Genomic DNA, 27,339 nt, shown 5'->3' on the forward strand with positions numbered 1-27,339 from the left:
AGACGAGAGTGCGTGGACTAATAATAAAACCATACATACTTCATAAAATTTAATAAAATTGTACTTAAAGCTAAATAATGCACAATTCATTTGAAGATAATTTCTAAAAAATTATATATAATAAAATTTAAGATAATGTGTTGCAGATTTAACACCAACATCAGATCTTGTTAAAATAAAATTTATCACAGGCACGATTTATACGAAAATTTCGGGTGTTTCGGAGATATAAACGCTTCTAAACGCACATCAATGAAATTTGAAATATTCAAATATCGAATAGTTTTTTTTTTTCAATAATATATACTATAACAATGTAGGTGCAAATCCGCAAATTATTTATTTCGTATGTCAGCTCGACCGCAACACGTTTCCTGTTTCGATGGCACATTTCACCAAATTTTAAAGTATGAGCTTCAGTTGTCCAAATATGAATCGCGGAAATTTGGTAACGGTACTTTCGTCTTTCAAATTTTCTGACATGTATGAAATAACGTCTACACGCCATTGCTTGAAACCATTCTGCTTCGTTACTTTACTAAACTAAATAATTTAGAACAATAAAACAATAAATATTTACAAATTAAAAAATTCTTAGCTTAGGTGTTTAAAATGATATTTACAAAGAAATATAATAATGACGATTGCTGTTTTATATTTAATGACGTAAAATAATTACATTAAGACAAATACTCCGACAGTGAAAAACCCAACAAATTTGTTTAACCCTTTTATATCACAGACTCCAAACTACTAACCCCAGATTAATGTTATTAAAAACTCATAGCCACTCGATGCAAGAAAAAAGTTAGGGGTTTACCATCAGGCGATTCCATTCAATAAATTGAATGGGTTGACGGGTTGTGGTCGCGTATATGGAAAACAACACCATATACAAGGTGTCTATTTTTATCCGATAAAGATTGACATTTTTGTTTTGTTTTGAAGCGCAACACAAGTTGCTATTTGTGCTCCACAAAACGCAGATCTACATCCTACTGCGATTATTTTTGTAACCCCAATTTTAAAAATATAATTTTTTAAATTTTTTTAAAATTTGATGTCCAATTTTAAATATTAAAAACGATGATACCTATACAAAATTAGTCATATAAAAGAATTTACTTTTTGTGCCTTTTAAAACAATAAAAATCAATCGATTATCTTTAAAAATAAAAAATTTTGGGGATTTGTACATAGATAAAAATAGGTACCTTGTGTGACTGATACGCAACTGTACCATACGATATTTATTGAATTTCTCACTACCGCAGCAAATTCACAATTACGGCAAGTATAATTAATAAAATCGGGCACACTTCTTGAATACGATATGAAGCGAATTAGTCCGTAACGGACTACGCGTAATCCTAAATAATCGTTAAAAACCTAATTTTCTCGACACTTCAGGGCAATTGATTCAGTCAGCAGTGCTTTCGTAAACGGCAAGTTCTTGTAAAATTAAATTGCGGGCGATCGGTACGTAATATCAATTTTGGACACACTGAAAGCGACTGTTAGAAAACGTAGAGCGGAAATTCTCTCTCTGTCTCTCTCGAAATCGTTTGAAGAAAATTATGTCGAAAGTGGTCACTGAAAGCGAACTGGTAGAAAAAAAACTACACACTTACATAAATACTTAATAAAAATAAACATTTTGATTAAAAAAAAAACGTATAAACTGAGTACCAGTTTTTTTTTTTTGATAAAAACTTAGTCTTCCTTAAACGGTTTGGGTTCGAATTTGTTATGAGGTACGTAACCTTTCCCACCGAGGTTAATGCTTGGCTCGTTTTTGGGCGGCGTACTATCGCCTACGCATACGTAACCTGTTTTCGGAAATGCCGACGTCTCCTGAGGGGGCTGCTGCCATACGAAAGGAATATTTTTCGGAGCCTCTGCCGGCGCCGCTTTCACGTACGTAGACCTCTCGTCTCTCGGTTGAAGGAAGTTCGGCATCAGCATCGGTTCCTTGTTCGGAATACCCGCCATTACGTAATCGGTAGCCTTCGACGTCGGTCCTTGGAAGGGGTAAGAGACGTAACCGGACGTCGTGGTCTCCGCAGCTCTATCTAAGGACTGAGTGAATGGCACGCAGGGCATTTTGCCCTGTTGAATATCCAAGGATATATATCCGGCTTCTGTTTCCGGTTGTTTCGCCATCGGATCTAGTCCAATAACGCTGTAACCGGGAGTCGGCTGCTTAACTGAGGCATTCAAGTCCGACATTTGGGTGTAATCTACGCAATAAAATGGTGTCTGTCATTGAAACGGCCATTCGCTTTACAGGGTTACAATAAAAAGTAAAGAAAAATAATGCTAATTTTTTTTGCTTAATTTCATAGTTTTCCGTTAGTGCGCATGCCTGCAACTTGTAATAAGGCTGCGTGCAGGGTGCCTTTGCTTCTAGGAGACGAGAGTCTCCTGTTACTGAGAATTGCTTGACAATAAGAAGAAAAGAAACAGTTCCTATAAAAGCCAACAAACAGTCTGGCTGTATCGCCGTTTTTATTCAAGTTTACAGAATATAAGCTCTTGCGTATGTCTGGTTACTTTTAAATAAATTATCTTAGGTATACCTTACACGTATTTTATGTATAGCTATTATATAATCATAGAATTAATACTCCTAGAAGGCGTATAAAGTATATAAGAGTACATAACCCGATACACGAGATTGTTATGAAGATTTTTTGCATCGAATAGTTATCAATTAAAATTTGCATAAAATGAGATTTTTTTCTGTATCTAGCAACAGTGCAAGTATGTTACCATTAATATAGTTCCTTTTTATTTATTTTATTTTTATTTGATTTTTAATTTAGATGTTATAAGATTGTGGTATAACTATCTTATCGATCATTTACAACATTTATTTCTTTTTTAATACGAATCATTGCTTTTTTTGGATAATTATTATCTTGTGTTAAAAATTAAATTTCTTTAAAATTAAATTTATTTTTAGTGGATATAAAGCAGTTGATCCGTTTTTACTTTTTTGACTTGTCATTTCAATATATTTTTTTAGGCAATTTAAACGAAGCATTTATTATTTAACCTGCATTTTGAGCCATCTTTTTTATAAACAGTGATTTTCACACAGTTAACTCATTTCCCTAGAACATTAAACGAGACCTCATATTTTGAGAATATACTACCGTAAAAATGCTACAATTCAATTAAATTCTGTTGAATTGACAGACTGTCAGCGGTCATGATTGATTGATTGTTGTTGATTATTGATATTAAATGGGCTATCTCAATATTTCCTGTGTTTCGTGTCAAAAACTTAATCTCGACTGATATAAATACAAATCTTTTGCTCACATGTTAAAGAGATTATAAAGAATAAGAATAAAGTAAATTCTTAAGGAGTTACGTATATTTAGGTGAGGTGCATACATATTCTGTAAACTTTGGTGGTAGTACTAGTGGGCGGAATCCTCTCAAAATTAATCTAGTGCTTTTTTTTGACAATATGTTCCAAAAATTTTCTACAACTCACCAGATTTCTTGAAAGGTTTGTTAACTGAAGTCCTTTGCCTCAAAGATATATCCCTGTTATGCTCGCTGCCACTTAAAGATGGCGACCTAGGATGCTCAGTACCCGAATCTGATGTGGAAAAATTCTCCGCGGAATGGAGGGATGAGGCTACACTCTCGTTGCCCGAGCTCAAACCGCTCGAATCTCCGCTTAAAGTTCTCGACTGACTCGGGAACTTCTTCAGCATTGGCAGCTCGTCCGCCGGCAAGCTGTGATCGTCATCATCCAAGTGTTTCTCTTTTTCTAATTCGCTGTTTATCACCGCCTCGATCCCGTCGGGAAATTTCGGTTGCAAAGCTTTCATGTCCTTCCATTTCTCCCAACCTCTGGGTAAATCGATTAGTTCGATAAAAATATATTCCAAAATTATTATCAAGACGAATGAAAGCTTCAGGTCACTCAATTTTCAAAACAGGGTGAGTTTCGTTCGATATTTCGTGAAGGCATCTCGGAAAGTATTGAAATAGACACTTAGTTTGCGGATTGGTGAGGTATAAAAGTGCAAAATCCAATTATCTAACAGTTTTTCCTTTACGTTTTTTGCTGAGATAGATAATAATGAAGGCGACAACTTAAAAGAATGGAAAAATTTCGTTTTTTGAATGTGGAACGAAAGAAGTTCAGAAAAATGAACAACTTTGCCTATTTAACTAACTTTGTAGGTTCAATGGTTCAGGTCCTTTTAAAAGCATTATTAGGAATACAGTTTCGATCACCACTCAGAGAACGATTGCTCCTACTTTAGAATCCTCGCCTTTGTTATTAACCTATAGCGTTTTTATTTGATTGTGCAATACCCTTTCTTATACTTTTAAATTATTTTGTGTATAGTAGGACCACCGATCTATTGAACTCGTTATTATTAACTAAACCTGCATATACAAAACGATTTTTCATATTTTTACCATTTTTACCACTGTTGTTGCATAGATTCGTGGTCATAATATACTTATAACAAGATTGCTTTCGAAAAATCGTAGCTGGGCAGGGCAAGTACGTAGTGCGTAGCGCGATGTAATATGCATACACCCTGTATAAAGCCAAAACTTCAAAATCACGACAAACATTGATAAATATAAAAAAATGTACAAGTAATAACGATTTCTAGTGATATTTTTCCAAGAATCTCGCGCACCATGTGTGATAGACGAGACCTGAAACTTTCTCTCGACACAAAATATGATAGTTTTTCATGTACAGCCAATAATTTACTTACAAAAACGGAAATTTTCAGGAGGTTTTAGAGTTTTTGTCCATAAAAGTTATGGTACCGTATCTTCCGTATCTTGGTTAAAGAAATTTGGCAGATCGTGTTAATTGATTTCGAGAAAATAATTTTTATGTAGAAGCCAAAATAACCAAAAAAATCCAAATTTTTAAAAATATGCTTGGTGAAATTTAATTGTGCTCAATTTCTAGTATTTAGATGCGGGTATGGACTTCTACTTCTCTGCTAAATTTGAAGTCGATGGCTGCAAATTTGAGTTTGGAATTCCAGTGAATTCATTGGATTTTTTTGCTAAATTCTTCTAAGGTTTACCAATCACAAAAATTTGAATTAATCTTTAATTAATTAATAAATTTCTTACTTTTTGGATGCGTACGCGACGCCACCGAAGAAGAAGATGACGCAGATGAAAATTCCAATGTAAATTCCCGTTGGCGATTTGGGCGGTGCGCAGCGATACTCTTTTGTTTCGCTCCAAGGCCCCTTCAAAGGCTCACCTGTCTCGTCGTTAATATTGATCGCCCTCACCGACATGTAAAAAATGTCGTACCTTTTCGTTTCGTCGCAGTTCTGCATTATATACCGCGGTTCTGGAATCAATTAACCAATTATAAAAGAAATAAATAAAATAATACGCTATAGGCTGTTTCAGAAAAGTGTAGAGTGTAATAAAATGCCGAAGTTTGAACTAGGCTTGGCCGGGATGACAGTACTCCGTTGATAACTTGAAAACTTTTATGGAGTTTGCCTGGGAAAAGCGTATTCGTAAATATAAAGTAGAAGAAATAAGTATAAATCAGTGCTGATGAGAGCAGAAGAAAATCTCTTATCTTGATGAGATGTAGATTAATGAAACGTGTCATGATAAAAATATAACAAGTGCTCGTTAAGATTTTATGACAGGGCTGTCAACTGGTACTTAGGCGCCTTCAGGGACTAGACTATTAAACGTTCCTAGTAGGGAAGAACTTTGCAATGAAATAAATGCCAAACAATGTGGCTTAAGCTTTCCTAGGGTCACCCTGTAGTCCCTTTGCATAGCTAATGAGGTTTTATTACTCTACAACTTCCTGAAATAGACTATAAACTTTGTAAATTATGACACGCAATAAAAGTTTAATAAAATTTTCCCTCTCTAGTTTTACCTGTAACGTTTTGAGGGTACACGCTTCCGAGGTCGCGCGACGAACCCAATTTAACTTCGTAATAATCGAGTTTTCCGCCGGGATTTTTCGGTTTTTCCCAGTGGATAACGAGCGATGAGTTTTGCCAGTCAGAACCCGCCGGCCCGATCGCTACGGGAGCTGAAATAATTTCAACACTAGACGTTTTTCCAAAAACGAAGAGGACCGCGAACTTACCGGACATTTTGGTCACGACCGATATATTGGCGGGTTTCGAACAATCTTTAGTACACGCTTGAACGCTGATATTATATTTCGTGTAGCTTAACAAATCGGTAAATGTGTCTTCGTAAATCGTTTTATTAGTCACCGCGATTATTTCCACCGCCCTTTCACCGAACTCGCTTTTAATTTTCAATGTATAACTACGAATATAACCGTTTTCGTATTTCGGTTTTTGCCAAGAAAGCTTCACAGATGAATTTGTAACGAACTCGGTTCTAAGGTTCTGCGGTTCGCTGGGCGCCATTTCCGAAGTGTGATTAAATATGGGGTCGCTATATTGACTTTCGTTGTGGTTTAACAACACCTTTACTTGGATCTTATAACTCGTATATGGTTTTAGTCCGTCTATGGTAGCTTCCTCAGTTTTGGAGCTGCCGCTTATGTTTTTGTGCATCATTTCATTGTTTTTGCACTCAGACGAAGTTGGATCCGAACCATGTTGGCAGTACTGGATAACGTAACCAGTAACGGCGCCCATTTTATTAGCGCATTCCAAATTCCAGGCAACAGTAATTGACGTTGGTTGGGAGCTTTTAATATATACATGCCTCATTTTGCCGATACTTCTACCCTGGATTATTGTACATTCCGCCCACAGCATTCCGCTACTAGCGTCGAACGAGTTGGCCGATATAGCGAATTGATATGAATTTTTGGGATCGTCGGGTACATTTAGTACGTGATTTGAGAAGTTCCTTGCTAGTGTGATCCAATTTAAATTGCCCTAAAAAAGGAGTTTCAGAGTTATTTTTTTGGGACTTCCGACTTTCAGGATCACATATATTAGAAAACAATTAAATCAATTAATAAATGAAATCACAAAGCGGGCATTTTTTAATATTATGGCCGGGCTACAAGCATTATCAACTCTAATAATAAAAGTAAATGAAAAATTGATTGATGCTGCATCATTAGTAGTATTCAATCGCGACGATGATTAAATGTCCTCAGCACAATTAGTTCAGATGTTAGGGTAACAAATGTCAAGTAAAACTGTATTCTAATTCCAACTAATTTAGGCAAACTTTGTAATTTAAAAATATATTTTAATTTTAGAACAACGTTTTTATGAACGTTTTTTTATCGATAAAATTATTGATTTTATAAAATACTGATTCGATTTTTTAATGAGTTAAGTGTGCATTAAATAAAACTTCCCTGCTTATAGCTTTCTAGCTAATTATATATGCTCTAATTGCGACAGTGTATATATAGGACAAACAAGCCAATATTTAAAAAATAGAATCAACGGACATAAGTATGAAAAAAAAAAAAAACAAAACAGCTCTTCATACCCATTGCGAAAACATCAAACACACATTTAATTTTCAAAAAGTTAAAGTCCTACTAACAGAACCTAACACCAAAAAAAGAGAACTTTATGAAAGTATAGAAATCAAAAAAAAAAATTCAATTAATTACAAAACCGATTCTAAAAACCTAACTAACAAAACTAACTAACAAAATTAAATTATCCAATATAATAAAAAATAATAAAAAACATTCGTACCTGTTTTGCATGCCATTCCAATCCGTATAAAATATTCGCTGACAACTTATTTTTATTTTTAATATATTAACACAACGCAAATGTCATTAATTGTTATATATGTCACCTATACAAAATAAGAATATTTCGAAAAAGATCGAAATTACGATCGAAACGTTAATAAATATTTAGAAGAATCACATTAATTGTTTTACATGTCATTTTTAAATTGTTTGTTCAGCAATATTACTCACCCATATTATTGGAAAAATAATCACTTTAATTAATAAACGAAACCGCAAGTCAAAAACATATCTTTCTAATAAAATCGGGAAAAAATCTACCGAATTTAATATAATTTACACTCAACCTGATGAAACATGAAACTTACTGGCGTTTTACTTTTTGGAGGCCGTGTTGGAGTGATACAAAAACCCTACGTGAAAATGCTGTAGCAACTAAATTAATTATGCTGAACTAAACATTTTAACGTCGTCGTTTAAATAAAAATACCCCCCACGTTTCTGCAACACATCTAAACTGTAAACGTGTGGCACTAAATCTGACTTCTTTTAAAAATTTTGATAACTGGGGAATGCGGTGACCTAAACTAAATACCAAGCGCAGAATAAATTGAAATAAATTCTTACGTCACACTGATATGGCCTGTCGCGAGAATCGGTGCACCAAAACAGCGTATAGTTGGAAATCTGCTGGAAATTGATCGGTTCCCATGCCAAATAATATTGTCCCTTTCCACGATCAACTTTGACTAAATTGGACGGCTCTTTGATCGCTGCAACGATAATTCAAAGTCAAAACTCTGCGATATCCACAAAACCGAAAAACCGTGCTCACCGTAGAGAGAAGACGGAACGAAAACTTTGGACGAATCCAGCGAAAAACCCACTTGATTCTTCGAGTACACGTTGAACGTATAGTTAATGTCTCGAAGATTATCGAAACGAGCGTAATTCTTGTGCAAAGACGTCGGCTTTATGCTACCGTCTTCGGATATGTTCACGAAGTACGAGAAATTTTCACCGTTTTCCTCACGCACACCGATTTTCTGCCAATAGATGTAAACGGTCCTATTGGCGGAGTTCATCACTTCGAAACTTCCCATGTTGGTCCTGGGTGGTCGATCGGGCAATTTGCTATGTGTGAGTATGGTGACGGAAGAAAATCCGGACCATAAATATTCGTCATCGTCGGCAACGGCAGATTTCATTGATACGCGTATGTCGTACAGGGTGTGCGCGTATTTGAGGCCTTTAAGCTCGTATTCGATACTTTTGTTTTTAGTCTTGTTCGTTATTATATCCGCCAAATGCCATTCGGCGCTACCTTCGCCATTGATTAAGTACATGATGCGATGGAATACACCAGGTGGGAAGCTTCCCATGTGAACCGGCAATCTCCAACTAAGTTTTACCGAATGAGGCGACGTTACTTTGGCCGTTAGGTTCACCGGAGCATTCGGAATGACTGAAATTAACAATATGGCAAATGCAATCTTCAAAACCATTTTCGTGGTAGTTAATTTTCAATTTCGATTCCCTCAATAAAAATAATTAATTCAATTGCTTGCAACGTCTCCTTTTTTAATATCGGATGAAATTATAATGAAAGAAACAATAAATATATATATATATATATATATATATATATATATATATATATATATATATATATATATATATATATATATATATATATATATAGTGTTCGAAGTGTTTTCGGAGCGCGAGCATTGAAGATGCCAAGTGAGATTTTGGCGAAACGTCTGCAGGATTCCAGTCGGATGCAAGATTTGCAGGATTCCAGTCGGAGTTCAACGAGCGAACGGATGATATCCCGGAATATAGTGTCATCATATATATATATATATATATATATATATATATATATATATATATATATATATATATATATATATATATATATATATATATATATATATATATATATATATATATATATATATATATATATATATATATATATATATATATATATATAATCAATATCGTTTTAATTAAAAGAAAATGACAAAAATTATGACCAATAATATCTAATTAATGCATAATTCTCAACATTTTTTTTCCAATAATTTTCTTTTCAAACATGGAACGAAATAAAACTTAAATTAGATTATTTTTAAAAAATTTTCACATAATCACTTAAGTTAAAAAAAATAGTTTCGGTTATAATACAAATTATTATTTTTTTATTCGAACACTTTTTTACCGTGGGGATGGATTTAAGTTATACAGGTTTGCCTTATCAACCAAGCACCGCCTTTATTGGTCGAGGATGGCAAGGGCGGGGCTTATAATCTGTGCCGTTTCTACCCACGCAAGTATTTCAGCGTCTCCCTCACTTCATCTAATTTTTTAAAATTTAAAAAACGAAACATCCATGAACGGCTAGATGAATCCAAATTTCAAATTTCATATAATAAAATGAAAAGAAAAAGAAAATCGAACTCAAAATTGGAAAGCAAAAAATAGTAATACGACGTTTCAAGCAAAACAGGTCGTAAAAAAATCAATGTTGACTCACCGTATTTGTAGTGATGAAACTTAAAGTTATTAACTACGGAACCGAAAGTATTATTCATGCCCAAATGGAAGTCGAACAAGTCGTGGGCGCTTCTATATTGTGGTCTAGTATCTAAGCTCCAAAAACACTTGTATACAACTTTGCCGTCCTTTTCTTGGTAAGTTAAATTTGGACAATGTTGAATAAACCTACAAGTATCTCCAAAAATTAGATGCTTTTGCAAAAAAAAAAAAACGTTCATCTACCTTGACGAACGTTGTGGAAAAGTGAACGATAAGTTGTAATGTGTCCTGACGTAATTCTCAGGTGCTGTCCAGGTACAAGTTAAATTTTGATAGTTTAAACTGATGCACGTGAAATCCGTGACCTTTTGAGGTTTCGCTGAAACGATAATGATTTTTTTACTGCCGCTCTTTGATGCTGCAAAATTTATTTAACACTTACTTCCAACGGAGACCACATTTTGGCAGACAAGTTTATCGCCATACATACAAACGTAATGCTCCGATGATACTTTATGGTGCTTTTCTATATGAAGTCTGATACTTTTGGAATCCACTACCTCCACCTAGAAAAGTTAAACCTCAACTTAGGAAACCTATCTTGTTCAGAAAGTTTGCCAACGTTTTACATACATATATTGGAGAGTATGATTCAAGTTGGCTTTAGATGGAAAAAAGCGAAATCTATATTCAATCTGTCTATATCACAAAATTATCGTTAAGAAATTTCCATATATTGAACTGAGGTGGCTAAATCAGAACTAAAAGTTCCGATTTTCACGAAATTATATATTTTTGCATAACAATTGTCGTTGTGTCTTTACCAAATACACATTTGATAAAGACACGGTGTTGTCGAAACCATTGTCACGTTAAAAAATATAATTTCGTGAAAATCTTAACTGTTAGTTCTTATTTATTTTGATAAATGGATTTTCATCGAGTAAAAGCCAATTTTTGAAAGCAGCATAAATTAAATTGATGATCATTTATAGTGTCTTCTGATCCTTTTTCAAAATTTTGATTATAATATTTAGTAGCTATACCTATATTGCAAAAGAATTTGTAGAATTGTAGAATTGGTAGAACTCAACAAACACTTTTAATTAACTAAATGTGACAAATGTGACAACAACACCGATATTTAATCATTTTTTTATAAAAAATATTCTCCTATCCGATTTAAATTTTATTGAAAACGAGTGTTCGTATCAATCTAGAAAAGACCACATTCACCGAAATGAAATTAAAAAAAAAAGTCTTACATTATTGCTAATTTAATTAATTTATCGAATTCGTCTGGTTTCGATTATACTATTACGTATTTTAAAGCTGAATAAAAGCGCCTACAGTCCTAATAATATGTAATATTTTACTTTGCTTTCATCTTACGTTAAATAATATTTTCATTCAGGCTCCATGTAAATGAATGAATAGTTAATGATGGCATGGTATATCTCTATTCGCTTCTTTATAAAGTAATAAACAATAATAAAGCTAAATACTTAACTAATCTAATTGGTAAAAGATCTGAATATCATAGCGCGAATATAAGAGTTTCAAATCCCTCAATTTTCAAGCCATAGTGCCTTTAGAGCGTTTGATGCTGTGCAAGGGATCAATTCAACAAATCGCGAACAATGTTGTCATTACTGTTTCATGTTGTGGAGATATTTGTACTGTATTGTATGTTTCATATTTTATATACAGGGCGTCCCACAGTTTATTCGCTCTAAAACAACAGTTGGTACTATAAATCAGAAGATTTGTTACATCGGTAAAATCCACGCGATGCAGCGTTTCATAAATATTTCAAAAAGACTTAAGATACTGAATTAAAAATTGGTGGGAAATCCAAATTCGGTATTATATTTTGATGGCGCTTTCAAAATTGATGTCAAATTATAGTTATTTTACCTCGTACAGTTTGAGAGACATTCGTTCGCCTTTGAATGTTTTTTTTTAATTACGAAAATTTTTAAGTTAGTTAAGTTTCACTTTTACTATATGTTTTCGCTATCTGCTAATACATTTATGTAGGGTTTTTGCATTTAAATGTAATTTATTTTTTTTAATTTACGCTTTTTATATACATATGTGATATACAGATTTCGGTTTAAAAATAGAAATTTTGTGGAAAAAAACTGTTTGCGTGTTAAACCACCCCGAACATTAAAATCTATTAAATTGAAAAAAAATCATGTAACAACTTACAGGAAGGAGGCGGGAGCCGCAAGAAATGGTCATGTTCGAACTGGGGTTCGTGCCATTATCTTCGCGCAAAATGCAAGTGATATCCAAATCTTCGCCGTACTCCAAAGTGATATCTCCAGACGGCACGGTATCTAAAACGTGAAAGTTACGAAACAGGACAAAAAAACAGTATAAGAAATTACATCCTGGGGTTGTCAAACCGTTGCCGCACACCTGGACGCCATTATCTTTCGAGACGACACTGCCCACAGCCAAAAACAATATCAAAGTCCTCCTGAAGTAAAAAAGTCTGTACCGTTCGTACGACACCATGGCGCGTTTTGACATCAGCCCCGTCGCAAGAAATGTTTCCCTGAAAATAAAACAGGACCGTTAATACAATTCCCAGTTCCCGGAACAAAACGAAATCGAAAAATAATCGGTTAACTCGGCAAGTCTTTATTGCAAAACGGTTCTGTGTACGATAAAAATAATGCCCGGTATATACCTTCCACGATAATCGATGTGAAAACGATTTTTGTTTACGACATTTGATCCGCTCCAGCGCATATATAACGCATTTTAAATTTAAATATCAACACGAAAAGTTGCGAGAACTGGTAAACTAACCTTTAGCGACGCAAAACGAAAATCTTGACACGACTCCACAATAGAAACGATACTTATAGCAAAAACAAAAAACAAGTCAAACGAATCTAGGAATCAAAACAAAAATTAAAATCGAGAAAACTGTATTTCTCGATACTACCGGGAATCGATAAGAGCAACCAAGTACGCAACATCATTTTTTTTTTGCTGAATTTCCTATAAGTTGCTTAATTTGATTCATAGAACCTACCGTACAATACAAATTGCTTTAATATGCCAGACGATCATTATTCAGCGTTTGCTTCCGATAAATAAAAAGTGGGCGTAAATTTTTGCGAAGACATAGACGTTGTAAATAACACTGTCTCGGCGTTAAATGAAAGTTTTCGAAAACAATTAGGCACCAATATAATAATTGCACCGAGTTATCATCACGAATAAACATACGTCAATTTGCACCACCGCCGGCTTCCGGTTTACTTTTTAGGTTCTAAAAAACATAACGTCAAAATTAAAAAAATACTCTTTAAAAGTTTTAAAACAAAAAAACTATTTTGAACTGCAAATTGTCATCAGCCCCACTTAACGAAAGTTTGCAAAGTGTTTTTTACACAGAAAAATTACTTTGATACTTAGATTTGTTTTTCACAACCAATTTAAAAAAAATGTTGATGTTTGCAAGCTATGAGTGGAGTAAGTAAAAGTAGATAAGAATAAACACATTTTCTGACATCGAAGCACTTATTAATTTCTACCAAGCACAACAGAAAGCACCACTACCGTCTTCAAATTTTTTCGTTGTATTTGTAAAGTGACGATTAATCGGTACAGTTTAGGTAGGGGTAATTTTAATATTCTAGAAAAAACGTCGAAACTCAAAAAACAAATTCTTATTTTATTGCCTTCTTCCTTCAGGAATCACAAAGATCGCAACAAACAAAAATTAAAGTTAAGAAGGGTAAATACATTCAGAAACACACATCCACAATAAGGTCGATTTTCCGTATGAATATATATAGTTAATAAATATACAGTATATTAACATTGACAATCACCTTTATTGCGAACATGGTTTGCTTTTGGCTGTATTTACCATTGTGAACTTAATTTTTTGTTTGCCATTTGTATCATATTTACATTTTTCCTATTTATATTTTGTTTAAAAATATTCCGCACAATTTAAAAACATTATCAGCGTATCAGTGGGCTCATTTAAATATCAATATAAACAGTTAATAATATACGATAGACAATTTTTTTCTATCTTGTTTCCTTCCTTTTCGTACAGTGTGCGTTTTGTAGAGGATTTAGAACTTTAGTGTAATTGGCATTGTCAACATTAATAGACATTATATATATAGTTTACCTTGGAGGCTGAACTAGAATCTTTTTTAAATTGAATTTCGGCCTCCTTTTTACTTGTAAAATTGGTTAACGGATATAGATGCTGATTATATAAATACTTACAGTAAATAAACTATTATTATTATTTGTTTACACAATTAACCAAGATCGCTAGCTAGTAGTAATAGTAATCTAATCTGTATGGTTCCATCTACATGTCGGAGAATGTAAAATAAATAATAATAACAAAAATGGTAAAATAGAATTAGAAATCCGGAGAATTCTCGAACATATTAAAAGAATGCACAATACGGCGCTTAAAACTTAATTGATTATCGAAGGGAATCCAACTATCCGCGATCGGCTAGATCAACTAAGAAATAGGCAATCAAAAATAAACTAATTCGAAACTGAAAAAAAAAAAAAACAAATTCTTAAAAACAAATAAAAATGTTTACCAAAAAATAATACAAAGGACAAACAAAAATTAAGTTAAGAAGGGTAAATACAGGCAAAAATAAACCATCTTCACTATAAGGGTGATTTTTTTGGGTCAATATATACAGTTAATAAATATAGATTGAAAATCATCCCTATTGTGAAGATGTTTGTTTTTGGCTGTATTTAACGTTGTTACCTTTAATTTTTGTTTGGTCACTTGCATTATTTTACGTTTTTGCTATTTCTTTACATAATTAACCAAGATTGCAAAACAATAGCAATACTAATTCTAATCTGTATTCTTTCATATACATTTGCATCTTTTTTTTATTTTTTAACATTTTTATTTTATATAATTGCAGTGTGGTAGATCGTTTTCGAACACAATTTTAAACGTAAGTGATAAAACTGCCGAAACGTGGACCACATAACCTGTCCAAAGCCGGTCAATACATTAATATCGAAAGAGATGCGTTAAATTTTTGCTTTTTTCTAAAAAAACATTTTCAAGTTTTAATACAAAAATAAAACTACTATTTTGAACTGTAACTACACATCACCCGCACCCGTCGAAAGTTTGTAAAAGGCTTTTCACACGGATAAATCTAAACTTGAAGAATTCGAAAAATTAAAATCATATTTTGTACACAATTAACGACTAATTGTCCTAAAAAACTAATCGTGTTTGCAAGCTATGAGCCAATAAATGCAAAGGTAAGTAAGAGTAAATAAAGGCATTATTTTATATGAGTTTCTTTTTTCAATAAATTCATTCTCTCACCCAAAAAAATGTTGAACTGAAAACTCATAAACACTGCACCATCGACTTTAAATGAAATACGATTGAATGGAAAACATTTCCCGAGCAAAATTTCTTAGCAATCGCCCATTTGTTATCGAGCATCGGAAACAATAGCTTTAGGCGACGCAGTTATCAAAATCAGAGAGTCTGAGTAATCTCATATGTAATGCATTAAAGTGTGACTATTTCAGTCTGCCATAAAATTAATTTTTCAGTTTCCCCTAGAGATGTAACGCTACTGGCCAAGAGTCGAATTTATCGCCAAGATTCACAGAATAGGACATTTACCAGGAGGTAATTTCCTACTTTAAAATATGGACGCTTGGATCCCGTTATACAATAAGTGTCCAAGATATAATAAAATTTACATCTTCGGGAGTTGAAAGCGAACCAGTTTCAGGAAACCGTTTGATAAAACCAAAATTACATTTAACTAAAGTCTACGATTTCTCTATCTGAGGTGGATATTTGATACATTATTGACAGTTTATTCCACTAACAACGTAATACTCACCGAATACTAACGGAAATAATAAACATAGGTCTAACAAAGAATATTTAATCTTAATTTCCATTATCTTAACTATCGAATTATCTAAATCGATATGGGGTCTTTTTTAAAGAAGAAATGTACTCCACACAAAAACAAAAGTGACTAGCCGACATGTTTCAGAAATAGAAAATTATTATCATCAGAGTTTTCACAAAAACACAGACTGATCCACCTCGAGCAATATATTAAAAATAAATTTGAAACTAAAACCTACTTGAAGTCTTTTAGAATCAAACATTTGCAATAAGAAATGTTATATGTACGACGCTGGGTCAATGCAGATGCAACTAAATCCCACATGCCCCTAAATCGATCAATCACATTTTAATCTTGGTTGTTAAATATTGATTTGTACATGATATTCTAGGGACATTTACATTTTATTTATCGTCGTGGAAGGAACCAATGTACTTAGTTAAAAAAAAGCCCGTAAGCAGCAGTGGTAGCTGGGTTGTTTATTTATTCTGTTGTACTGTCTGTTTCGATTTTTCAGTTTCTTTCTGTTATCATTATATTTTCTTTTTTAACGTAATTTTTAAACAAGATAAAATATTATCCCTCATTTACTTACTTTTATGTTAATGTGTTAATGAGGTGGCCAGATGGAAGTGAATATTTTACGAATACCTTGAACTGTGTGCTCCCGTTATTGTATTTTCTATTTCCGTTCGTACAAAAATAAAGGCACTTTAATATTATTATTATTATTATTATTAAATAAATAAAAGGAATTCCGCGTAAATAAAGTTATTGTTATGCCTTCTGTTTTGACCCAACAAATTACAAGACCCCCGTGTCGATTAATAACTTTCAATTAGCATAATTCAGCATTAACCTCTCATTTTTTACCTTGAAACAGCGTAGGAGCGCCGACAAAAAAAATCTCGCCTATTGTGCGGGCGCCGCACCCCGTATAGTACGACCCAAACAGTAACAAAAATTCAAACAAGAAGACATCGACCAGTTGGAAAGCGGGACACGATTATAAGAACCGTGTTTAACAAAAACTTGATGCGATGAATAAAAGCATCGAGGAAAACTCACGAGGCCACGTCACTGGCGCAAAAGCATAATTCTCCCGGTGGATTCTGAGAAAAAGATATTACCTTTTCTGGTCCCTTCTGCCTACCGTCTCGTGGAATTAAAGAGACAGAATGACATACCTTTATTAATTTAATTTTGATAGCATAACAATCTTCGGACTCTGAATATGTACAGTATAGGATCGGAATTCGCATTGAAGCATTTTTCAGGGAAGCATTTCATTAGCTCCAATGTTTTCGATCCTTTATTTTTAGACTTTCCCTACAGCGTGGTCCAAGTAAGATGAGCCACTATCCGACCTGAGAAATGACAAAATAGAAAAGTTGCTTGTACTGATATTTAAACTTCTTGTGTATATAGTTTTTACGTCACATGGTGTTTGTGTTTTTCAGGAAATATATCAGAAATAACATATAACAATAGAGGAATCATTGACCATCATGCTGATAGAATAGGTAATTTACAGAAACAGAAAAAAATTGTTTATAATTATTCGTTTTACCACCAAATAAAGCTAAATTTATAAATAAAATAATTTTAATCATTTGACATTTGATAAAGATGGTGGTCAATATTTCCGAAACTTTCACCTTAAACCCCTATTATTATGTGTTCTTGAAGTTATTTTTTAATGCTCAATTTAGTTATAAGCAAATATGGCAACAGCGTATCAAAATTTAGTCCTTCATTAAGTACAGTAATATCCTGGCTATGACACTTTTGTTTTGTGTCACAAAAAATAAGGAAAAATGAGCCTCAGGCCGACCCTATCATATATCGCTGAACCCGTATCGGCTATTAATATATAGGATGTTCCATTTAAAATCAGAAAGTTTGTACCTGCCATGAAAAAGTTTGTCAATTCATTAAACTTTTTTTACATGGACCACGCTGTGGTACTTTATTTTTTGTTTCCAGAAAAAAATAAAAGCTACTTCTTTAGCTCCAAATGAACTTTGGAAAAACCCATTTATTTACGTTAACTGTTGGTTTATTTATGGTATATTGTATATTGGAAAAGAATTACAGGAATAGTTGTTTATTCGATTTTTATTGTATAATTGCGTTTCATTTGTTTTTCTACTCCCGTCTGTAAAATACCTAATTACACACCGATCTAGCGTGCGAGAAGCGTCACTTTACCACCTCAGTTTCGTTTCCCACGAATCCGAGCCACTTCGGACATTTCCGGAATTCTACAATAGTATATTATGCAACAAGTGCGGTAAACGGCATTTGATTCATGAGTTTATTTGACACGAGCGGAGCGCAGCGAAGCGAGTTTTTAACAAACGAGTGAGTTAAAAAGTTTACCGAACGTGTTGCATACTATACTTTTTCTACGACCGTTAGTTTTTGGGTACATTTTCGTAAAACAACACAAATACATTCACTGACATAACCGTCAGAATTGACAAACGTCAAAATTCAAAGCGTGAGAAATATCTCCGAAAACATCCGATTGCTCACAAATCCGCGCGGTAAAATCCCGGAAATGTCCGAAGTGCCTCGGATTCGTGTGAAACGAAACTGACGTGGTAAAGTGACGCTTCCCGCACGCTAGATCGGTGGGTAATTAGGTATTTTACAGACGGGAGTAGAAAAATGCTATAATGTGCATTTGTCCAAATCACGCGAGGCACCGACGACGAACACCCGAAAGCGGCCGAAACATTTATCCAAACAAAGAGAGAGATTAAAATACAAGTGTAATCACGGCTCAGATAGCAAATTAATTTATAAAATGCGGTTAAATTATTTTACTTTGGTTAATTATCTGCATACATCGTTTCGACTATACAGTGTACTTACAAACAAAATAAAATTAACAGTTTACAAAGTAAAGTAGAGGTAATTGGACATTAAATAAAGAACAACAGTTTACGCTATTTTTTAAGTAAAAAAAAACTTATAATTTCTATTAAACATACTACAATGAAGGTGTATTTCATTGGCACCTAAGGGATTTTTATTTTACAATTTGACCTTTAGAAATAGGTATCTTTAAGTAATGGGCGCTGTTGTTTTTAAAAGTTTTAATGCAATTTCAATTTTTTCATACTTGTTATCCTGATAACTACTTAGGTATCTTTTACTTTTTGATTCTTGGGTGTGCTAGGTAGCTGGTTAATTTTTTGCATAATCCAAAGTGTATTAATTGACAACCATATCCTCGAAATAGTCGCAGCTGAAGTATTGGATAAATATATTGACAAATCATATTGCTTATTGAATAAATTTAAAAATCATCAATAATTTTAGCTATGGGAACAATTGGGCACAAATTTTTATTGACCTTTCATGATTCGTGATAATTGCCGCATGCGATTTTCCGAGTAAAATGTACCTATAAGGTTGTTCGGAAAGTCATTTCGTTTTTTCCCGTCAGAGGACTTAATTACGTTTTTTCGAAACCAACTTCACACTTAAGCCTCATAACCATTATATGTCTTGAGAGCTGATATTGCAAGGCTTGTGTGTGAAAAAGTTCTATTAATTCTACGCAGTAGTTTTTGGTTGGTGCCCTTTTAAATATGGAGAGCATAAAGCAGCATTTTCGTCATATTTTACTTTTTTACTTCAGAAAAGGTAAAAATGCTGTCCAAGCGAGAAAAAAATTGACGGATGTGTATGGAGAAGGCGTGTTAACGGTACGCCAGTGCCAGAACTGGTTTGCAAAATTTCGATCCGGCAATTTTGATGTCGAAGATGCACCACGGTCTGGAAGGCCGGTCGAAGCTGACAAAGATGCGATAAAGGCATTAGTTGATGCAAATCGGCGAATAACCACACGAGAGATCGGTGAGAGATTAAATTTGTCGAATTCGACTGTTTATGGCCATTTGAAAGGCATGGGCTTAACCTCGAAGCTCGATGTGTGGGTGCCCCATGTCCTTACGGAGCGAAATTTGTGTCGTCGCGTTGACGTGTGTGATTCGCTCCTCAAACGTCAAGAAAATGATCCATTTTTGAAGCGGATTATTACTGGGGACGAAAAATGGGTTGTATACAACAATGTTAAACGCAAGAGGTCATGGAGCAGAAAAGATGAACCGGCTCAAAGCGTGTCAAAAGCCAACATTCACCAAAAAAAGGTGATGCTCTCCGTTTGGTGGGATGTCAAAGGAATCGTTTTTTTTGAGCTTTTGCCGGACAATACAACGATTAATTCAGAAGTCTATTGTCATCAACTGGACAAATTGAATGATTCACTTAAAGAGAAGAGGCCCGAATTAATCAACAGGAAGGGTGTAGTGTTCCACCAAGATAATGCGAGACCTCACACAAGTTTTGTCACTCGCCAAAAACTTTTACAGCTTGAATCGGATGTAGTGCAACATCCACCATATTCTCCTGGCGCCTTCCGACTACTATTTGTTCCGGTCCCTGCAAAATTTTTTGGATGGCAAAACCTTTACCTCAAATGAAGATGTCAAAAACCACCTGAACCAGTTTTTTGCCAGCAAGGACCAAAACTTTTATGAGAGGGGAATTATGTTACTGCCAGAAAGATGGCAAAAGGTGTTGGACCAGAATGGCCAATATATAATTAAATAAAATATTTATTCATTATACGAAAACTGTCTTTCATGTTCCCCAAAAAAAAACGAAATGACTTTCCGAACAACCCAATAAATACAATTTTACTATGACCGCAATGACTTATTTAAAATAATTGAGAAACTTTAAACCAACACAAACCTTTGAAACTGAGTCACTGTAACTATTAACAGATGTATTTTAAAAACATTGTAATATAAACAAATCGTAATTATTCTCTATCGAGGAAAATTATTTCACCCCGAACGAGACCCGTACGCCCCGATACGATTTGGACAAATAAACATTTGGACAAATACAGCCATCTCCACGGGTTTGGGAGCAATCGGATGTTTTCGGAGATATTTCTCACGCTTTGAATTTTGACGTTTCTCAATTCTGACTGTCATGTCAGCGAATGTATTCGTGTTATTTTCGTTCGCTCGGTAAACTGTTTGTCACTGGTTTATAAACTCGTGAGTCAAGTGCCTTTTACCGAATTTGTTGCATAATATACTAGTACCAAAAATTATTCTCAAATAATTTTTACATAATATATTATAGTACTTACTTATTTTACACTCAGTTATAGTACTTGGTACTTAGTCTGGAGTATAACTGAATAATGATTATAAGTTGAGAAACAGTTAAAATTGCAAGTTTTTTTTTCGATAGGGGAAATATCAATAAAACGAGAAACTTTATTTCTTCTCTCGGTGTAACATTTACGGGCTTTTATAGTGTACAAACTGTATAGATCCTAGTATTCTTGTAGATGCACACAACCGGTAGCATTACTCCGAAAAATTATAAAGATAATCGATGAATGAATCTCTCGTTATTTTCGTAATGTTATTGACATTTTAATGAAACGAAAGCCTGTTCTCTGCAGATTCTCATTTTCATGGGAAAATAAAATTTTCGAGGAAATGTGCGGTACAAATTCGAACTAGATTGCAATATCCTGCAATTGATTTATAATTAATGGGTCGGAAATAAAAGAAAAAAGGCTTTCAACATAACAATCCGATTCTGAGTACTGCCCTGGACAAAAGTCTATACATTTGTTTACCTTGTCATTCTTTACATGCCCTATTAAGGATTCAATTCCAAAAACACATTTGCGTTTTAGAAGCGAAGTTGCTACAATGGTGTCTCGGCTTTTGTAAATGAAAAGCATTGGTCATTTTATAAACTACATCGCTCAAACGCAACTGGCAATAATGACAACTTAAAAGAGATTGCTTTATAATAGAAGGATTACTGACAAAAAATACGAGTCTCCAAGATGTTTCGTGATGAACAATACAAGTCGAAGCACTTTATCCTTCAAAGGAAAGCGTTACACACACATACATATATATATATATATATATATATATATATATATATATATATATATATATATATATATATATATATATATATATATATATATATATATATATATATATATATATATAATCGTTCCTACTTGAGTAATGCTCATCTAAAACCAGCGGCACTAAAATCTTTGACAAAGGCCAAGATCAAAGTTTCTTTTTATAAAGCTTTGCCGAAAACGGCTCAATAAATGATAACTTTTTAATTTCATTTTTTTATATCTTTTCTTCTTATTATTTAACTAAATATTAATTAATAAGCATTATAAAATGCACAACACTCACGGCTTAATTATGTTTAACAGAGTTATGGATGAATGGTTCGAATTAAATTTTTGGACAGGAAGTACAATTGTTGCTTTTTACAAAACTTCTGGATTCCTCCTGCGCCGGTTTTTGCTGACTTGAACTTGCTAACGTTTCGCCAATCATCTGTGGGCGTCTTCAGAGCTTGACTGAATCTGGCTCACATTTTACTATGTACCTGCGATTAAGATTGTTAGGTTGCTTATAGATTTCTATAGATTCTCGGATTTTTAGTTGGTAGAAGAATTGATTACATGTAAGAATTCTATTTTTATCGAATAAAATTTTACGTCCGGTGGAGTTTGAGCCTAGTTGATATTTTTCGTCCGGACTCTCCAATGTATTCTTTACCGCATATGCACGCAATGCTGTAAACTCCTGGCATATCAAATGGAATTTTGTCTTTGACGGATCGAAGATGCGGAGAGATTTTTGGACAAGTGGTAAATTTGGTTTTGAAGTTATATTTCTTTAGAACTTTTTATATGACTTCAGCGATATTTTGAATGTAAGGAAGGACCACAATGGCAAGTGTAGGATTGCTTTCGGCCATATTGATATGGAAAGGTTGTGGTGAAGTGTATTTTGTGATAGAACGCTTAATATCTTTAATGTGGAAATTATTAGAGAGAAGAGGAGAGCTAAGGTGATTTAATTCTGGGTTCAGTGACTCAGGCTGAGTTTTACGGTACTGCAATGATTTTTGGACAATGGTGATGTGACCATGCATTAAGGTATCGGTCTGTGTGTGTAGGTTATCTGTTTACTGTTTACCCAATATCTAATAATGGGAGGTTATTATTAGTTTCAATGGTAAAACGTATGTTAGGGTGTATAGAGTTTAAATGTCTAAGAAAATCTACTCGGGATTCTTGACCATGAGCCCAAATAACAAAAGTATCATCGACGTAGCGGTGGTTTTAGATGAAAAGTGTCGAGAGCTTTCTTCTCAAACGCTTCGATAAATATATTCGTGATGACTGCTGATAGTGGATAACCCGTAGCTGTTCCCGATGTTTGTTCAAAAATTTGACCGTTATAAGAAAAATATCTTCCAGACAAGCATTTTTCAATTAAGGTGGGAAGGTTTGGTTCCAGATTCTCGGTTTTTAATATATATGAAACAATATATAAACAGGTACAGAGTAAAATACGAGCCAGCTTCAGTCAAGCTCTGAAGAAGCCAACAGGATGATTGTAAAAAGTATTACCGTAGCCTGTGGAATTTTCTTCGAAAAAAAAAATTTTTTTGGTTTAACTGTTTACGAATTCCACCGACAAGTTTTCTGTTACATTTGTTACGACATTGAAACGGGGATTGTCCAGCTTTACGTAACTATGCACTAAATTGAGCTACTCAGTATCTCGTTTACTCTCTCCGCTATTCCAACAGTGAGAAAACAAAAATAAAATTAAACACTAAAATATATAAATGAAAATGTGCTTACAGTTATGCTGGTGCTATATTTGATGTAGTATCAAGGTTGTAACAAATTTTTAATAAAACCATTATTTAATTATCGTTTATTTCAAAAAATATTACTTCCTAATTAGTTTGGTGCATTTAAGAAAGAACCCGGGGGGTACTATAATGAGATAACGAAAATCAACATTTTGCCGCCCTGCGTATCAAAAATAGCATATGAACGAGTAAATAAATAATTTCCTGGATACCTCCGGTAAATATCACATATTAACCGATTTTTCCATTTAATTATTACGTGTTTAATTGATGCTTAGGCCCAAATACCAAACTATTAAATTAAATTTTGTAGTGTGGTGTGGGCCCATTCTAATGAAATAAATACGCGTTTCGCAAAAGACGTAATACTGAGAAACTTCACAAAAACCTGATTCTGTTTTGAGCAAATGGAATATTAATTTATAGTAAACAAATATGCCACGAGCAGATCTACAATATGTTTTTTTAAACAATGTTACTGATTACTCGAAATTTGCGTTTTCTAAATTTTATCTTCGGTCAATTAGCATAGAGTTATAATAGTTTATAGGAGGGGATAGTTAATGTCCGCGAGTATTTAAACGATAAGAGATCGTGTGTAGTAATAGTAAAGGAAATTTTCGATAATGTCAACAACTGATAACGTCAGAGTTTGATAAAACCTAAACCAATATGCGCAGTATTTTTGTTATTCTAAAAATTGACACTTTTAATCTCTTACTTCACCACGTATACACTCACACACACTCTATATGCTTGACTGTTTTCAAAAAACTGAAAAAGTCGTATAAAACGGTCTCTCAAATATCGTTTTGTATTCTTGGACCAGCAGGTCAATAAATAAACACAAACCATCACAGGCCACGTTAAAATTCCGACGAAACGTACTGAAAAACATTCAGTATTCAAAAGAGAATTGTTTGACACCGTTACATCGGATACTCTCTAAACATGAATATAAATTTTTTGACGTCCAAAGATCCAACTGAGATTTATTGTAAAGGCAATTATTTGTAAAATTATGTGGGAACCAATTAAACGAAGGCTGTTGTAGAATTTAATATCAATAGTTTGTCAACAGTCAATTAAAATTATTCACCATTGAATTTTTTAAATTGACATTTTTAACAAGGTTTTTGCAACTTGACTATTTAATGCGTTGATAAAGACTGTTGATAATTTAATGATCCTAACAGCAACTACTGCAACAAAGCATCTTGTCAGAGTTTTTATAGTCTTATCCGACTAGTTCGGGAATTTTCATGACACTAACGATTTTATCGATCATTTATAGCTGTCCCAGGATTATAACAGTGTAATAAAATATAGACAATTTAATTCTCAAAATGTCTTATTGCTAATGGTACTCATAAAACCGGTCATTTTGAGGTTACAAAGAGGCCTAGGACAGTACCGGGCCCATCTTATTCAAGGATTTGAAAAAAAAATTCAGAAAAATATGCAGCTATTTATTTGCATTTTTAAGTGCGTTTCCCAAAACGTAATATCAACAATTTGTGAAAATCAGTTCTTATATTTATTTTTGCGTACAATTTAATCATAAAAAATGTCATTGTCTGTTGTCAACATCAACGTAAAAAAAAAACATAATATTGAAACAACAAACAAAAATTGCTCCGAAAGTTCTTTAAAATGTCAACCAATTTAATCGACCCCAACTGATCACGAAAAAATCGTAACGTAGATAACCCGGCCGTGGGTTAAAATTAACACCAGATCGATATCAGGTGGACAGGTGATAGAAAAAGGTCAAATGACCCCCGAGAATCGTATCTTTAATGCATTTCCCATGTTTTTATTCTCGTTATTTTGGGTGGTTACCTACGTGCCTGAATAATAACCAAAGGAATAAGAATTCGAGGACAGCGAACGAAAGGCCATCAGAGATTAGGTAGGTTTATTCTGGTACACCGTATTTACGAGTCTATTTATATTTAAGCGCAGCTGAGAAAAAAGTTAAAAAGCCTTTTTAACAGGCCACGAAATAATTACGAAGAAAAACACTTACATGCGTATAGCCACCTCTCTTATTAATTATCATTTAAATGCATCGGTAGAGCCAATGGCGACGAACTAATTAAATAATTAAAAACGTGATGCGAATGTGTGTATTTGTTCGGGTAACGAAGTAGTTGCGAATTGCAGAAACTAATTAACAAATCTTCCAGACCAAACAGATATTGGAAAAACCGACTTGTGGAGTAAATCGCATTTGCATTCGGTGACGATTCATCATCAAAAAAGCAAAAATGTCTTAACCAGTTGTACAACATCAACACCAGGTTATATATATATATATATATATATATATATATATATATATATATATATATATATATATATATATATATATATATATATATATATATATATATATATATATATATAATATAATTTATGTTTGTTTCAAGATAAGTTTCAAACTTTATTTTCTTTGGAGGCGAAAAGTGTCGGCACTAAATTTACTTACTGGACGCGAGATGATTGTGGTCGGAGATGTTACATGGAATACAACTGCCGTAACCACGAAACTAACCAGGAAAAGGTCCAGGATAGGTTGAAACGGAAGAATGCGCAATATTTTGCCACTAAGTAACGCTCAGGATCTACTCTTCAGTCATAAATTTCACTGGTCGTGGAAGCAAAGTTATTGAGGAAAATGCACAAATAATTTCAAAAAACAAAATACCTTTGAAATATAATTAAAAATGATTTTGCAATATGGTTCATTTTATCACAAAATTTTAAAATACATAAGTTCTGAGAATTAATAAATACCTATTTTTACTTTCAATATTTTTGATTATAAACAATCACTGATGTTGGGTTTTTACGTCTTTTGCGTCGATAGGACGTAACACGTGCCCTTTAATTTCCAGTTAACTAATAATTTATCGTACTAGGGGTTATAAATAAACAACACTGATCAATGCGCATACACAAACAAAGCTAATAAATATAGAAACCTATAATATACAACAAGATACAAGCACGTCAACTAACATTGCGCCCTTTTTCCCACATAAACACCGCATTAGACGAAAATAACTTACTTATATCGTCCTGTGATGCACCATAATACTTGGAATTCACAATATACGTTCCAGTGCCAAGTAAGTTCATAAAGGTAAATTTCTAAATACCATTCCCAGAACGAAGCCGATTCTTCGAAACTGTCTTCAAAATTCAGTTGATGGACGCGCACTTTTTTCTAAATGGTCTATTTACATTTTAACGACTAAAATTCTTTAAATATCGATATAATTTTTCATATTATTATCGAACAAGCGACGTTCTACCCGAGTTACTTGTTCAACTACTCAACGATGCCAGCGACATCGTTGAAAAATGTTATTGAAGCGAACTACAAACAAGTTTTAGTGTGGGCGACTCCAAGCGTCACCG

General features: G+C 33.5%; 1 protein-coding gene across 1 annotated transcript; it reads right to left on the reverse strand.

Annotated features, from left to right (window-relative positions):
* Nucleotides 1-36: 36 nt before the first annotated feature.
* LOC132708747 (cytokine receptor) lies at nucleotides 37-27,275 on the reverse strand. Its single transcript, XM_060681303.1, has 13 exons — nucleotides 26,988-27,275; nucleotides 12,634-12,803; nucleotides 12,452-12,582; nucleotides 10,680-10,803; nucleotides 10,481-10,616; nucleotides 10,236-10,423; nucleotides 8,529-9,158; nucleotides 8,321-8,466; nucleotides 6,134-6,905; nucleotides 5,918-6,076; nucleotides 5,134-5,362; nucleotides 3,506-3,870; nucleotides 37-2,240 (listed from the first exon to the last, which is right to left on the reverse strand). The coding sequence occupies exons 2-13, from the start codon at nucleotides 12,776-12,778 to the stop codon at nucleotides 1,714-1,716; spliced, it is 3,552 nt and encodes a 1,183-aa protein (XP_060537286.1). The 5' UTR covers nucleotides 12,779-12,803; nucleotides 26,988-27,275; the 3' UTR covers nucleotides 37-1,713.
* Nucleotides 27,276-27,339: the final 64 nt, after the last annotated feature.

Source organism: Cylas formicarius, unplaced genomic scaffold (genome assembly GCF_029955315.1).
Source record: "Cylas formicarius isolate icCylForm1 unplaced genomic scaffold, icCylForm1.1 PGA_scaffold_12__32_contigs__length_19106922, whole genome shotgun sequence".
In the NCBI taxonomy this organism is placed as follows: Eukaryota; Metazoa; Arthropoda; class Insecta; order Coleoptera; family Brentidae; genus Cylas; species Cylas formicarius.